General features: G+C 33.3%; 1 protein-coding gene and 2 pseudogenes across 1 annotated transcript; 2 read left to right on the forward strand and 1 right to left on the reverse strand.

Annotated features, from left to right (window-relative positions):
• The first annotated feature begins 2,674 nt into the window (after positions 1-2,674).
• LOC145600367 (scopoletin glucosyltransferase-like) lies at positions 2,675-3,073 on the forward strand. The gene has a single exon (XM_081656270.1). The coding sequence runs from the start codon at positions 2,675-2,677 to the stop codon at positions 3,071-3,073; it is 399 nt and encodes a 132-aa protein (XP_081512396.1).
• Positions 3,074-7,240: 4,167 nt separating this feature from the next.
• On the forward strand, positions 7,241-8,711 carry LOC145600368 (scopoletin glucosyltransferase-like; annotated as a pseudogene).
• A 3,163-nt stretch (positions 8,712-11,874) lies between these two features.
• LOC145600369 (cytochrome P450 CYP736A12 pseudogene) lies at positions 11,875-13,605 on the reverse strand (annotated as a pseudogene).
• Between the last annotated feature and the right edge of the window lie 422 nt (positions 13,606-14,027).

A 14,027-nucleotide genomic window follows, 5' to 3' on the forward strand; every position in this document is an offset into this window, starting at 1 on the left:
AATTTTTAAAATTTTTTATTTGGTGGTAAAGTAAAACTTTTAAAAGTTTAGGTGGTAAAAAACAATTTAATTTCTTGATTTTTTCTTGGTGGTAAAAGCAAAAAAATCCTTTATTTTTTGTTTAAATTGTGTATGCCAAAGTAAAAAGGGAAGATATACTGGACCGGAGGTCCATACACACGCCACTGACCTTACATTGAACATAGTGACCACAATATTAAATATAATAACCTTAATTCTTACATAGTAACCTTTATTTAAATTAGTGTGACCTTTGATATTATTGCGAACTTGAAGTACGACACAATGTTGAACATAGTGACCCTAACTTTAATATAGTGATGACCTTTATATTCTTATTGACCCGTATTTTAAATATTTTCATTATAAAAATTTAATCTCTTATGACTTTTTTTTTTTTTTTTTTTTTGAAAGAAAATCTCTTATGACTTTTATAAAGAAAATCTCTTATGACTTTTATAAAATCACAATGACTTTATTTTAACAAAATAACCTTTATTTTAACATAGTAATTTTTTTTTTATTTTAACATAGTAACTTTTTTTTTTAATTAATAGAAGAATCATAGTGTTTCTCTAATAAGTGGTCTACCGTACAATTAATTAATGTGAATTGAACCAGGTGTATTTAAGAGTTTGTAAACATTTCGTATAATAATATGGAAAAATTGCACAAAAAAACCACCTTTTACAACACCTTTTTTGTGAAAAATACCTTATAAAAAATATCTTGTGAAAACCCACCTAAAACAAGGCCTGATCACGGATCGGATATCCGATCCGAAAGGGGATTTCGGATCGGATATCCGGATCCGAAAATTCGTATATTTTCTATTTGTATCCGATCCGAAAAATTCGGATATCCGAAAATCCGGATATCCAAACTTTTCGGATCGGATATATCGGATATCCTATATTTGACTACTTTGATTACTTGTTGTTTTGAACAGCAGAAAATTAACAGTTCAACAACACCATAACAAATAATATGAAACATTAAGTAATCTACTAAATACTAATCCTAAATTCCTATAATCTATATATAATCTTTCTGTTCATTTTGCTAATTCTATGGTTCTATCTATATCAGTCATTATCATATTCACTACATAATTATTAAAAACAAACTAAGAAGATACTTTGATTTTATACTTGTTTCTCATAACTAAGATTCTTAACTAATGGTATAATATACAGATCTATAATTCTATATGTCAGTAGAACATTGAGTGAGTGAGGGTTACCTTGGTGGAGGAGTGAGGGGCGCCGCTTCTGGTGAAGTAGTGAGGGGCGTCGCCGTTTCTGGTGGAGGAGTGAGGGGCGCCGCTTCTGGTGAAGTTGTGAGGGGCGTCGCCGCTTCTGGTGGAGGAGTGAGGGGCGTCGCCGCTTCTAGTGGAGGAGTGAGGGAAGATTGTAGTGGTTTTGAGTCTTTGAAGGTGGTCGGAGATGGAGAAAGGAGTAGAGAGGACTAGAGGAGAGATCGAGATTCGTGAGAGGAGTGAGAAACTGAGAAGACTAACTGAGAAAGCGAGAAGAGAGAGGCGGATTAGAAATTAGGGTAAGTTCACTAAGTTGAGTTTTTGTTGGGCTTGGGCTGTTGGACATATGGATAATATTTGAACTTTAAAATATGGGTAAAAAAAAGTAATTTTCGGATATCGGGTCGGATATCCGATCCGATATCCGACTTTATTTTCGGATATTCGGATAACCAAAATTCAAATTTTCGATATCCGATATCCGATCCAATATCCGAAAATTTCGGATCGGGTACCCGATTCGAAAATGTTTTCGGATCGGTTATCCTAAACTTTCGGATCGGGTGCGGATCGGATCTTCGGATTATCGGATAATCAGATAGTTGTGCTCAGGCTTACCTAAAACCACTTTCTTTCTTTCTTTCTTTTTTTTTTGTTTTTTTTGCCAACTAACACCTTAATCCGGTTTTCGATGTTTGACTTGGTTTTCCAGCGTTGACTTTGCATGTGTGAGTCACGTGATCTCATAAACTATCTTCCTTTTTTTTTTCTCTTTTCCCTCACCAACACCACCTCACTGCCACCACCTTCATTGCCACCCCCACCAACACCACTTCACCACCACCACCAATTCAGTACCACACTCACCAACACCATCTCACCCAATAAATCTGTTATCATGAAAATTTCTCCCCCATTAATTCAGCCTCATCCACCCAAAAACAGCCCACCACCTCCTTTCCCACTTCCTCCATTGAAGTTCAATTGAGCAAGCACATACAAAATAAAAAAAAATCAAAGACACATTGGTGTACATTCGCCCCTTGAAATTACTCCTAATTCCATCATCAGTGGGCAAAACCGAAGAACCCTAAGTTTAAAGAAGCTATAAGTTGATCCAAAGGAAAAAGATTCATCTATTAATGAGCATGAGTGCCTCGAGTGGCTTGATTCAAAGAAGCCTAGGTCAGTTGTTTATATTAGCTTTGGTAGCTTAGCCGAAGCCTCAACCTTGCAACTCCAAGAGATTGCAATGGGCCTAGAAGCTTCCAAGCAAGATTTTATCTGGGTGGTTAGGACAAACAATACGTTGAATGGTGATGAGAAGAAGAAAAATGAGTGGTTACCCCATGAATTTGAAAAGAGGATGGAAGGAAAAGGACTAATTATAAGGGAATGGGCACCTCAAGTGTTAATTTGGACCACGAAGCTATAGGAGCATTCGTGACACATTGTGGGTGGAATTCGAGTTTAGAAGGCACATCATGTCGAGTTCCTATGGTAACTTGGCCAATATTCGCCGAACAATTTTGTAATGAAAAATACGTGACAAAGATATTAAACACCGGGGTTGGTGTGGGAGCTAAGCAACATAACAAAGTGATGGAGGGCAACGTCGAACGTGAAGATATAAAGGAGGCTATAAGAAAAGTTATGGTTGGTGAACAGGCTTTAGAGATAAGAAATAGGGCAAAGAAGTTGAAAGAGTTGGCAACAATGGCTTTTAAAGTTGGTTGGTCATCATATTGTAACATGCAATCCTTAATTCATGAATTGAGCTCCTACAATGCCTAATTATATTCACAAGCATCTAGGGGATTGGAACCTAATCACCCAAAACTGATCCATGAATCCGAATTAGCCCAAAGGGTGAATTACGTGGAACACCAAACTAAAAAAAAAAAAAAATCATAAGCACCTAGTATAATTAAATTGTTAAAATCTATATATTTGTGCTTTTGCTATCCATTCACAATGTTAATTAACAACTTCGTTGTTTAAACAACTACAAATCTTTGTAAGATGTTCTTTCAAAAAAAAAAAAAAAACATCTTTGTAAGATGTTAATTATTACAATATTGTGATATATAGTAAGAATTTGAATCTTGGTTGCTTGCCTATAATTTACTGTTTTGCAGTTCTTATTTGGTTTGGTTGGTAAGAATGAAAATACCTATAGGGCTAAAACCCTCACAGTTCAACTCGGCCCGAGTTAGTGGGCTAGTCAATTTGTGAGAGTGGGAGGAAGGTAAGGAAATCTCACTACCCCCAAATTTTCACTCATAATAATTGAACCTCCAAACTCATGATTAGAAAGTACTTTCAAACAACACATGTTGATGACAGAGCTATACATTTTATAAGTGATTATTACTCTTACAATGGAAGCTCCTTAAATTTGCGAGATTGATTTTCTCTTTAACTAACGTCTAACGGGTGAAGCCGTGTAGCCCAAGCCCAAGCCCAAATAAGTATTTTGATCAACAGGTTTTGATACAGAGCCCAAATAAGTATTTTGATCAACATGTTTTGATACTGAAAAAAAATTTATAGCCAAAAATCACATGTTTTTAATTTGAATTTGAAGAGAAGAGCTAGGTGACATATATCCTGATTTTTTACAAGCTTTTTGCTGTCTTGATAAAGTCAACGCCATGAATCATTAAGTACGTATAAAATAAACCATAAGTTCTATGAGTGATATGTACTACATGCAATATGGAACTTGAAATTAATCTTCCTCACCCGTGCTAAGCTAGTGGCTCTCTAAAAAACAACAACAACAACAACAAAAAAAAAAAAAAAACCATTTAATGATTTTAATCTTCCTCTTCAGTTTAAAGTGCTAAAATGGAACTTGAAATTAATCAATTGAATACCTGCTGCTCTGCTCTGCGGCACATGAAAATGTAACATAATGATTAGGGCTGGCAAAAGCTGACCCGACCCGATAACCCGACCCGAACCCAACCCGAAATAAACGGGTTTTGAAGAAGATTTTCAACCCGTTTATGTAATTGGGTCAACCCGAACCCGACCTGAAGTTAAACAGGTCGGGTTCAGGTTGGAAATCTCAACCTGAAACCAACCCGCCTAAACCCGTTTAGTTAATTGGGTCAGTTTCAGGTCGGGTCAACCCGAACCCAACCCGCCTAAACCTATTTACCACCCTATATTTACAACCTGTTAATTTTTAAATATGGGCCAAGCCCAATTTATCTAATGATAAAATGAAAAACCCTAAAAACTTTCTTACCTCACGCCACTTTCACTCTTTGATTTTCATTACTCTTTACTCCTTCTCTTTCTCTCTCCTCTCTCATGTTTTCAATTCTTTTCCATTAAAATTGTTGATTGAAATCGTGAATCTTCATTATTTCAACATTCTCAAGGTAATTTACTTATTAATTTCATTCTCTTTACTTATTAATTTTTGCGTTTTTGTGATTTCTCTTTGCATGTGCCGTTTCTCTGTGCATTTAGCATTTGTATTTTGGTAGATCTAGTTTGCTTAATTATTTATTTAATTTATTCTTAATCAACAGATGACAACTGACACCCCTATTTCTCCTGAACTTGCGGATTCCGAATGAGATGATGAAGTTACTCAACTATGCAGCAGCACTCTTTTAAAATATTACTGCTTAATTATGTATTTAACAATACCCAGCCAATCAATCATATTTAATTTTATTGTTGTGTTGTTGAATGAACTGTACAACACTTATTTTGATTTTGAACTGTCTATTGAATTATGTTTGCATTTTATGTTTTTTTTTTTTCACGGACATTTGCATTTTATGTTGTTAAAAGTTACATGTTTTTTTTTTTTTTTAAAAAAAGAGTTAATTAACAAAATATACATGTTAAACAGATTATAAGGTCATTTATTTTTATTTTTATTTAAAAAAAAATCAGGTCAAGTCAGGTCGGGTTCGGGTCAACCCGTTTAAGCCCAGGTCGAGTTCAGGTTGAATTTTTCGACCTGTTTAAGTAAACAGGTCGGGTTCAGGTTGGGGGGTCCTGACCTGTTTATGTAAACAGGTCGACCTGAACTCGACCCGACCCGACCTGTTTGCCAGCCCTAATAATGATACACCGAAAGAAAACCGAGGAAAATAGAATATTTTACGTAATTTCTTAGACATCTCCTAAGTTACAAGTAATATATGTTGATCTTAACTCACAGGGTCTTCATTTTTCCTTGTTCCTTTTCATTTGTATTAACTCATTCAAAATTAATGTTTTTTATAAAGAAATTTTGCAAAAAACCGCCTTTTATAAGAAAGTTTATGCAATAATTGAAAACCACCTTATAACTTTTTTTTTTTTTTTTTTTTTAACAATGATATACCTTAATCAATTTTTTTTTTTTTTCAATGACACACCTTAATCATTTTTTTTTTTTTTTGGCAATGACACACCTTTGGCCAGAAAAGAGGTTTTGACCCTTTTTTCCGATGTTGGCCTGACCCGCACGTGACCTCTTAAACCCACTCCCCAACTACGCCAAGCGCCAGAATGCAACCGAAATCTCCTTACCCACCCCCACCGAAACCGCCTTATAAAAGGTGTGTTTTTTGCAAAATTTTGATTAAGGTGTGTTATTGCACAAAAAAAAAAAAAAAAAATTTAAGGTGGTTTCTTGCAAAAAAATCACTTATAAAATATTTTTTTGCAAAATTTCCTTTTTTTTTAATGATAATTGTAAATTATGTACTCCTTACTCTATTTCATGGTATTACAATTTACAATAATTTAGTACTCTGTATTTTTTATTAAAGTCCCTTATTCCTTTTGTGGTAAATTAAAATTAAAGTCTAATTTTTAGAATCTTTCCCTTTTTAGTAAGTGAATTTTTACCATTTTAACCTCATTTTTCTAATTTAATCAACAAAATATCCTCAACTTTTATTGATTTTTTGTGCCAAATATTTTTTGCATCTAATGTATTGTAAATTACAGCATTTGATTGGTCATTTTTTTTCTCCCATGCATTAATGTATTCTCTTTTTTCTTTTTCCACACTAATTATTTAATGCATTTAATGTAATTTGGACTTTCAATCACATAGTTTAATGAATCTACAATTTTCTTCATTCCCGTGAAAAATGAGAAAAGAGACTTTTAAAAAAGGACGGAGGGAAGTATGTTACTATGTTAGGCCCTGTTTGATTCACCTTAATTTTGCTGAACTGAAATTATTTTTACTGAACTGAACTTATCTTTACTGAACTGAACTTAAGTTTACTGAAATTAAATTATTTTTACTGAACTGAAATTATTTTTACTGATTTTCTATTATAATTCTTCTTTAAGAAAACTGAATTTTACTGAACTGAATTTATTTTTTACTGAACTGAAATTATTTTTACTAAACTGAACTTATTTTTACTGAATTGAAATTATTTTTACTTAATATTATTTTTTTTAAGGTGAAAAGAACAGGACCTTAGAAGAGAATTGGAAAATGAAAACCATGCTCTCGTAATGAGTATCCCAAAATCAATTTTCCAATCAATTATTGGTTTAACAAAAAATCACTTTAAAAATAAGCGCATTATAATTTCATTAAAGTTTTCGTATAATATAAGTTTAAATAAGTATATGGTGAAAGGACGTAGTTTTGTTTTTCATTTATTAAAATTAATATTAAGTATGCTATATTTCACCTAACCTAAACTCATCAATCGTCTACTTTTAGCTACGCAAATTTTACACAATTTCCACATTGAAATCATTCGAGTGACAATGGTGTTTGGTGCTCGAAGATTTCCCACTACCATAACATTCCATGATTATTTAGAAGTGCTCAACTTTATACTGTCCTTTTTCCATTAATCTAAACAATAAATATAATTCAAAGTTGAGTACAAATTTTTGGAGTGACATAAGCTTTCTTCCCTTTCATAAATAGCTCTATAAGTATAAGTAAACAACAAAATCCCAAGCACAATAAAAATGATAGCCGAAGAACCACAAAGGCTTCATGTACTCTTCTTTCCACTTATGGCCGCTGGCCATATGATCCCAACCTTAGACATGGCGAAAATTTTCGCAACACATCATGTCAAAACTACCATAGTCACAACACCTCTTAATGCACCAACCTTCACTAAACCACTAGAAAGTTACAAAAATGTCGGTCCTCCAATCGATGTGGAATTAACTCATTCCATTTTATTCTAAGGAAGTTGGCCTTCCTGAGGGAGTCGAAAATTTAGAGCAATTAAAGTCAGATGAAATGATTATGAGATTTATGGAGGCCACCGAGATGCTACAAGAATCACTAGAGAAAGTGATAGAGAAATACAAGCCTAATTGTCTAGTTGCTGATATGTTGTTTCCTTTTGCTACTGATGTTGCATCCAAATTTAACATTCCGAGGTTAGTATTTCATGGAACTAGCTACTTTTCACAATGTTTGATGCAAGTACTAGGTAAGTATGAGCCTTACAAATTATGTTCATCCGATGAGGAGGAATTCGTCGTCCCCCACTTTCCTCATGAAATAAAGCTTACACTATCTCAATTACCAACATCCTTGAGAGGGCTAGGAGATGAGCACATCAATGATGAATGGAAGAAGTTATTTGGTCGTGCGATGGAGGCTGAGGCGAGGAGCTATGGTTTTATTGTAAATAGCTTTTATGAGCTAGAGCCTGATTACGCTGAGTATTATAAAAAGGTGATGGGTAGGAGGGCATGGCATATAGGTCCTGTTTCACTATGCAACCACGGAAAAGAAGCTAAGTTTCAAAGAGGGAAGGATTCTTCTATTGATGAGCATGAGTGTCTCGAGTGGCTTGATTCAAAGAAGCCTAAGTCGGTTGTTTACATTAGCTTTGGTAGTTTAGCTGAAGTCTCAACCTTGCAACTCCAAGAGATCGCGATGGGACTAGAAGCATCCGAGCAAGACTTTATATGGGTGGTGAGAAGGAATAGTGTGGATGGTGGATATGAGGAAAATGAGGAATGGTTACTGCATGAATTTGAAAAGAGGATGAAAGAAAAAGGACTAGTTATAAAGGGATGGGCACCTCAAGTGCTTATATTGGACCACAAAGCAATAGGAGCATTTGTCACACATTGTGGGTGGAACTCAATTTTAGAAGGCATGTCCTGTGGGGTTCCTATGGTAACTTGGCCAATATTCGCCGAACAATTTAAGAATGAAAAATTGGTGACGGAAATATTAAAGACCGGGGTCGGTGTAGGAGCTAAGCAATGGAACAAAACGGTGGAGGGGAACGTGAAATGTGAGGATATAAAGGAGGCTATAAGAAAAGTTATGGTGAGTGAAGAGGCTTGGGAGATGAGATATAGGGCAACAAAAATGAAAGAATTGGCAAAAGTGGCTGTTGAAGTTGGTGGGTCGTCATATTGTAACATGCAATTCTTAATTCATGAATTGAGCTCCTATAACGCCTAAGTATGTTCACAAGCTCTACGGACCAACAATCACTATATTCTATATTCATATATCTTTGCTTTTGCTGTTGCTTATTTCGTGTTAGATATTTTACCATCGCACTATTTTGAATCTTGGTGCCGTGCCTATTTTTTACTTTACTTTACTAGGTTCTAATAATACTTTAAATTTGATACAAGAGTATGATAAATTATACTAGTTTTTGGGCCCGGGCGATGTCCCGGGTTATTACATGGGATTGATTATAAAATACAATGTAATTTATAACTCAATTTTCTTGTAATTAAATTTGTTATTCATATTGAATTGTCATTTGTTACGTATTAATATTTTGTATTATTCAAAAGATTACATGAAAAATTATACAGCTTGGTGGTAAAACACTTAGTTTTAGATTAAAAGGTTGTGTGGAGAGCTTTTTTTTTTATTATTATTATAAGTTTCTGACGTGGCGTAATGATTAGTTAAGTAGGTGACGTGGCGTAGTGAAGGGGGTTTACATGACACGTGGACGTTCTTAGGAACGCCTTGTGTATGACGTGGCGTAATGATTAGTTGAGTAGATTATGTGGCGTAGTAAGTGGAGTCTACGTGACATGTGGACGTTCTTATGAACACATTTTATTATATTATCTAGTGTGCGACCCGGGCGTTGCACCGGGTTACCACTTTGATTAAATTGTTTATTTATGAAATATATGATCATCCATTATGTATGTTATGCATAAATGTTAAACATAATGTTACTAATTAACAAAGAGTATCGAAAGCAATTTTTAATACTCTATTGTTTGAGAAATGTTAATTTTATTCCTCTTAATTTCTTTCAAACTGCTTATCTCGTTTTCTTTTTAATTGGTGCGTTGCATTTATAGTTATTTATTTGTATAGATGACATGAATTATTATTAGCTAACACGGTAAAGAGTTAGATCTTGTATCCTCAAGGACTCGTGTTCGAAACCCATCAATTGTTTTTTAATATTAATCTATCAATAATATTTGGAATGATTTGTTAATTGGTAATGACATGTCATAAGTGATGATATGGCACAATGCTATGAGAGGGGAATGACGTGGCACATAAACGATTTTAGGAACACTTTTTAATATATAAGTATAGATATAGATATAGATATAGATATTATTAAAATAAAATATTGCTGACATTATTAACCCTCAAACTATTTTGTTATGTGTCATTTTTACAGTATAATTTTTCCCTCCAATTCTTTGTATTTCATCTGCGTTTGAATAAGTGTTACAATTTGACTAACTTATAGTTTTAGGCATTTTAATTGACTTAAATCAAATATGGAGTAAGAGGTGAATGAAGTAGTTGGAGTATTAAAGAAATTATAAAAGAATGATAATGGTATTAATAGTTTATTAAAAAATAATAAATGTGAGTGAAATGAATTAATAAAAAAAAAAAAAAAGTAATAGTGGATTTGAGTTGGGACTGTAAAATGATAAAGATAAACTACAAAAATGTAGTTTTTTGCCAAAAACAATGTAAGGATTAACACTTATTAAAACACGGCCACATTTGATAAGTGTAAAACTTATTAAAATACAGAGGGAATATGATGTCATCAATTATTAATTATTTTATTATTTTTATTTAAATCTACACTTTTGCCTTCAATATATAAGTTTCTACATAAAATTCAATTTTGAAAATGGTTTCAATTTTTTTATTTTTTATTAAATGTAAATTATTTTTATACTCCGTATCTAATTCTGATTTTAATTATGTTTTCGGATCTGTTATCCTAAATTTTCCACTCTCTTAGATCCCCCCCCCACACTGAGATTTGTACAACAGTTTTCATTTCCTGCTCCGGTAGCGGCGACTCCTAAGCGGCGGCTCTCGCTCACGGTTGCTCCACCAACTGCAACTCGGCGACTCTCTCTCACTCTCATCAGCTCAAGCCTTTTCTGATTTTTTTTCCAGATTTACTTAGGGTTTTAACGATATATTTTGTATGTAAGTGTTAAAATTTTCAGGGTTTTCAGATGTAAGACTCTTGATCTTATACATACCAAATTAATCTTGGCTTTTGTCATTTGGGTCTTTTTTCTCTTTCTTAATTAGTATTTTGCATTGTATGTGTTAATTTTAATTGTTATATATTATGAAATTTCAGGGTTGTTATATTCTGATATTTGTGGGTTTATTAGATTTAAAATATATAAATAATTGTTTTTTATGATTATGAGTTTAATTATTAAAAAAAAATTATAAAAGATCGGGTATTAGATTTCTGATTCGAATTTTCGGATATATAATTTTCGGATATCCGAACCATTTCGGATTGGATACGGATATTAAAATTCAAGATTTTCGAATACGGATATCCGATCCAAAATCCAATTTCGAATCGGATATCTGATCCATTCTCACCCCTACACGAGGATAACCTAACATGAGATAAAGCACCTGGACACACATTGTTGTTGAAAATAATAAATAACAATAGAAAATAAAAATTACTTCAATTTATTGTATAAAACTAACGAATTAGCTAAATAAATGGGAAACAAAATCGATCCCACGTTCCCACATCATAATTCACTGCATAAAATATTAATCCACTAACAAGCACTTTCCTACTTTATAAGAATCCTAAGCTACTGGTAACCGACAAATGTTCCTAAATCCAAAAAATTATAAACTAATTTGAATTAGTCATTTAAAATTAAAGTCTTTGCAAGCTTTTGTTATTATTTATTTATTTTGCTTATTTAATTCACTTCAATCATTCTGACGCATGTACTGTGTTTTTTTTTTTAAATACTACGTAACATAAATTATAAAAGATTTACAGATAGCAGCTTCACAAATTCAAATTTACGTGTATATATATATATATATATATATATATATATATATATATATATATATATATATATATATATATATATATATATATATATATATTACAAAGCATTACACATACCATCTAACACTATATTGGCCCTTGAGCAGGAAAAAAAAAAAAATAAATAAACTCTTACATTATATGTAGGGGTGAAAATAAACTCTTAAATTATAAAAAGTCCCAAAGCATTTTTCTCAAAAAAAAAAAAAAAAAAAAAAAAAAAAAAAAAAAAAAAAAAAAAAAAAAAAAAAAACTGGTGCCAAAGCTTTAAATAAAGACTCAAACATTGAGGCGATATTTAGGAATAAGTGCCAAGTTGTTTGCCATGGACATGACAAGGCCAAACTGCTCTTGCATGACTAAATCGTTGAAAGAAGTATTATCAGGCATGTACCAATCAAAGGAATGCACCAATGTAGACAATATTAGCTTAACATTTAGTAGACCAAGTTGCGTACCAGGACATCTCCTTCGACCAAAACCAAAAGGTGCAAGGCGAAAATCTTGTCCACTGATTATATCAACATCATTAACCAAAAATCTTTCAGGATGAAATTCTTCATAATTATCTGACCATATCGTTGGATCTCTACCAATCGCCCAAGAATTTAAGAAAATCTGTGAGCCTTTGGGAATATAATACCCATCGAATGTAATTTCTTGCATGGCTTCATGTGGAGCAAATATGATTGGATATAGTCGAAAGATTTCTTTGATAACTAGGTCCAAGTATTTGAACTTCGACACATCTTTCTCTTGCACCATTCTATTTTTCCCTACAACACTTTCTATCTCTTGTTGCAATTTTCTCATTTTCTCCGGATGCTTTAAAAGAGATGCAAGTGCCCACTTAACTATGTTGGTAGCACTATCAATTGCTGGTACAACTAGGTCTATTAAAATGGCTTTTATACCATCTCTCTCAATGCCATATGATGCTTTGGTATCATTGTTGTTCATCAATGACAACATTACATCCACCAAATCTCTGTGAGTTCGTTGCTCCTTTTTTGCTTCATCTTCATGGTTGCTAATGATTTTCTCCAAGACATCATCCACAGTCTTCATAAGTTTTTTGATGCGCCTTTTTAGCCCCTGATAATCCATAATAGTTCGTTCTTATTTTTTTTGAAAGAATAATCCATAATAGTTAATATAGTTAATCACTACTACAAAAACGCTTAAAAAGACCTTAAATAAGACTCATTAAGTCATTAATTAAATAAATGGTCTCTTTGTTTCAAGAGACCCAATATTTTAAATAAATGGTCTTTTAAGTACAAACTTAGGAAGATGAAAATAAAGGCTACTATGTAAAAATTAGGATCATTACGTTTAATATACTGCTAGTTGTCTGCATATAGATCTAAGGTCCACACAAGTTTTCTCCTAGTTAACTTAAGTTTAAAAAATGTGAGGTGGATAAAAACTAACTATTTCTTATTATTAGTTAAGAGACTACTTGTATATACATTAAAATTAACCAGTATAACATCGTTAGATTGTATCTAGTGATATCAAATAAAGACCATGCATTTGCCTACAAAATAAAATAAAATGAAGACAATGCATGAGACAAACCTGAGGATCAAATGGTGCAAGGAAAGGCAAAAAGTCAGCAATATTTAGGGTTCCTGATAGTCTCAAAGCCTCAAGGACAGTAGCTCTTAGAGCCAAATCATTCTTGGGAGCTCCATATAACATTCTATATATCAACTCCTCAAGAACACCACCAACACTAGCGCCTATATCGACGACATGATTAGCTGCCGAAGCAGCCTTCAATGAAGTCATTAGTTCACCTAATTCCTCCTCCCTCAACCATCCGAATGACCTAATTTTTGAAGCACTCATAAGCTCCATGACACACAATTTTCTCGCATTTTTCCAATATGAACTATATGGTGTGAAAATAATTCCCTTAGAATTATATGAAAGGTCATGAGAAACCTCGGACATAGGCCTCTTTGCACAAAGTACATCGTGATTCCTAAGAAGGCGCTCCGCCATTAGTGGCGAGGAGATCACAATGACGTGCTTGGAGCCAAGCTTTAAGTGCATGATCGGTCCATATTTTTTGGCTAAGTTTTGAAAGCTACGATGTGGGAGGCTCCCTACTAAGTGAAGATGTCCTATGATGGGTAATTTTGGTGGGCTAGGAGGTAATTTTGGCGTATTCAATGATTTTGATGAGGGCATAATCGTAATTTTTTGTTTAAGTAGGTGCATAAGCGATTTCCATGAAGCCATTAGGCTAAGGAAGAATACAACGATGGTAATACCGAGGGACAACATTATAATTTCTGTTTATGTTTTACAAACAAGAGTATCTTAATTGTTTGAGAGTGAGGGATAGATCAAATGGTTAGACCTTTTCGGTTTCAGGAGATACTGAGGTTAGTTGATTCTTACACCTGCCCTTTGTGGCTCTC

This window comes from Chenopodium album, chromosome 21 (assembly GCF_948465745.1).
Source record: "Chenopodium album chromosome 21, dcCheAlbu1.1, whole genome shotgun sequence".
Taxonomy (NCBI): Eukaryota; Viridiplantae; Streptophyta; class Magnoliopsida; order Caryophyllales; family Amaranthaceae; genus Chenopodium; species Chenopodium album.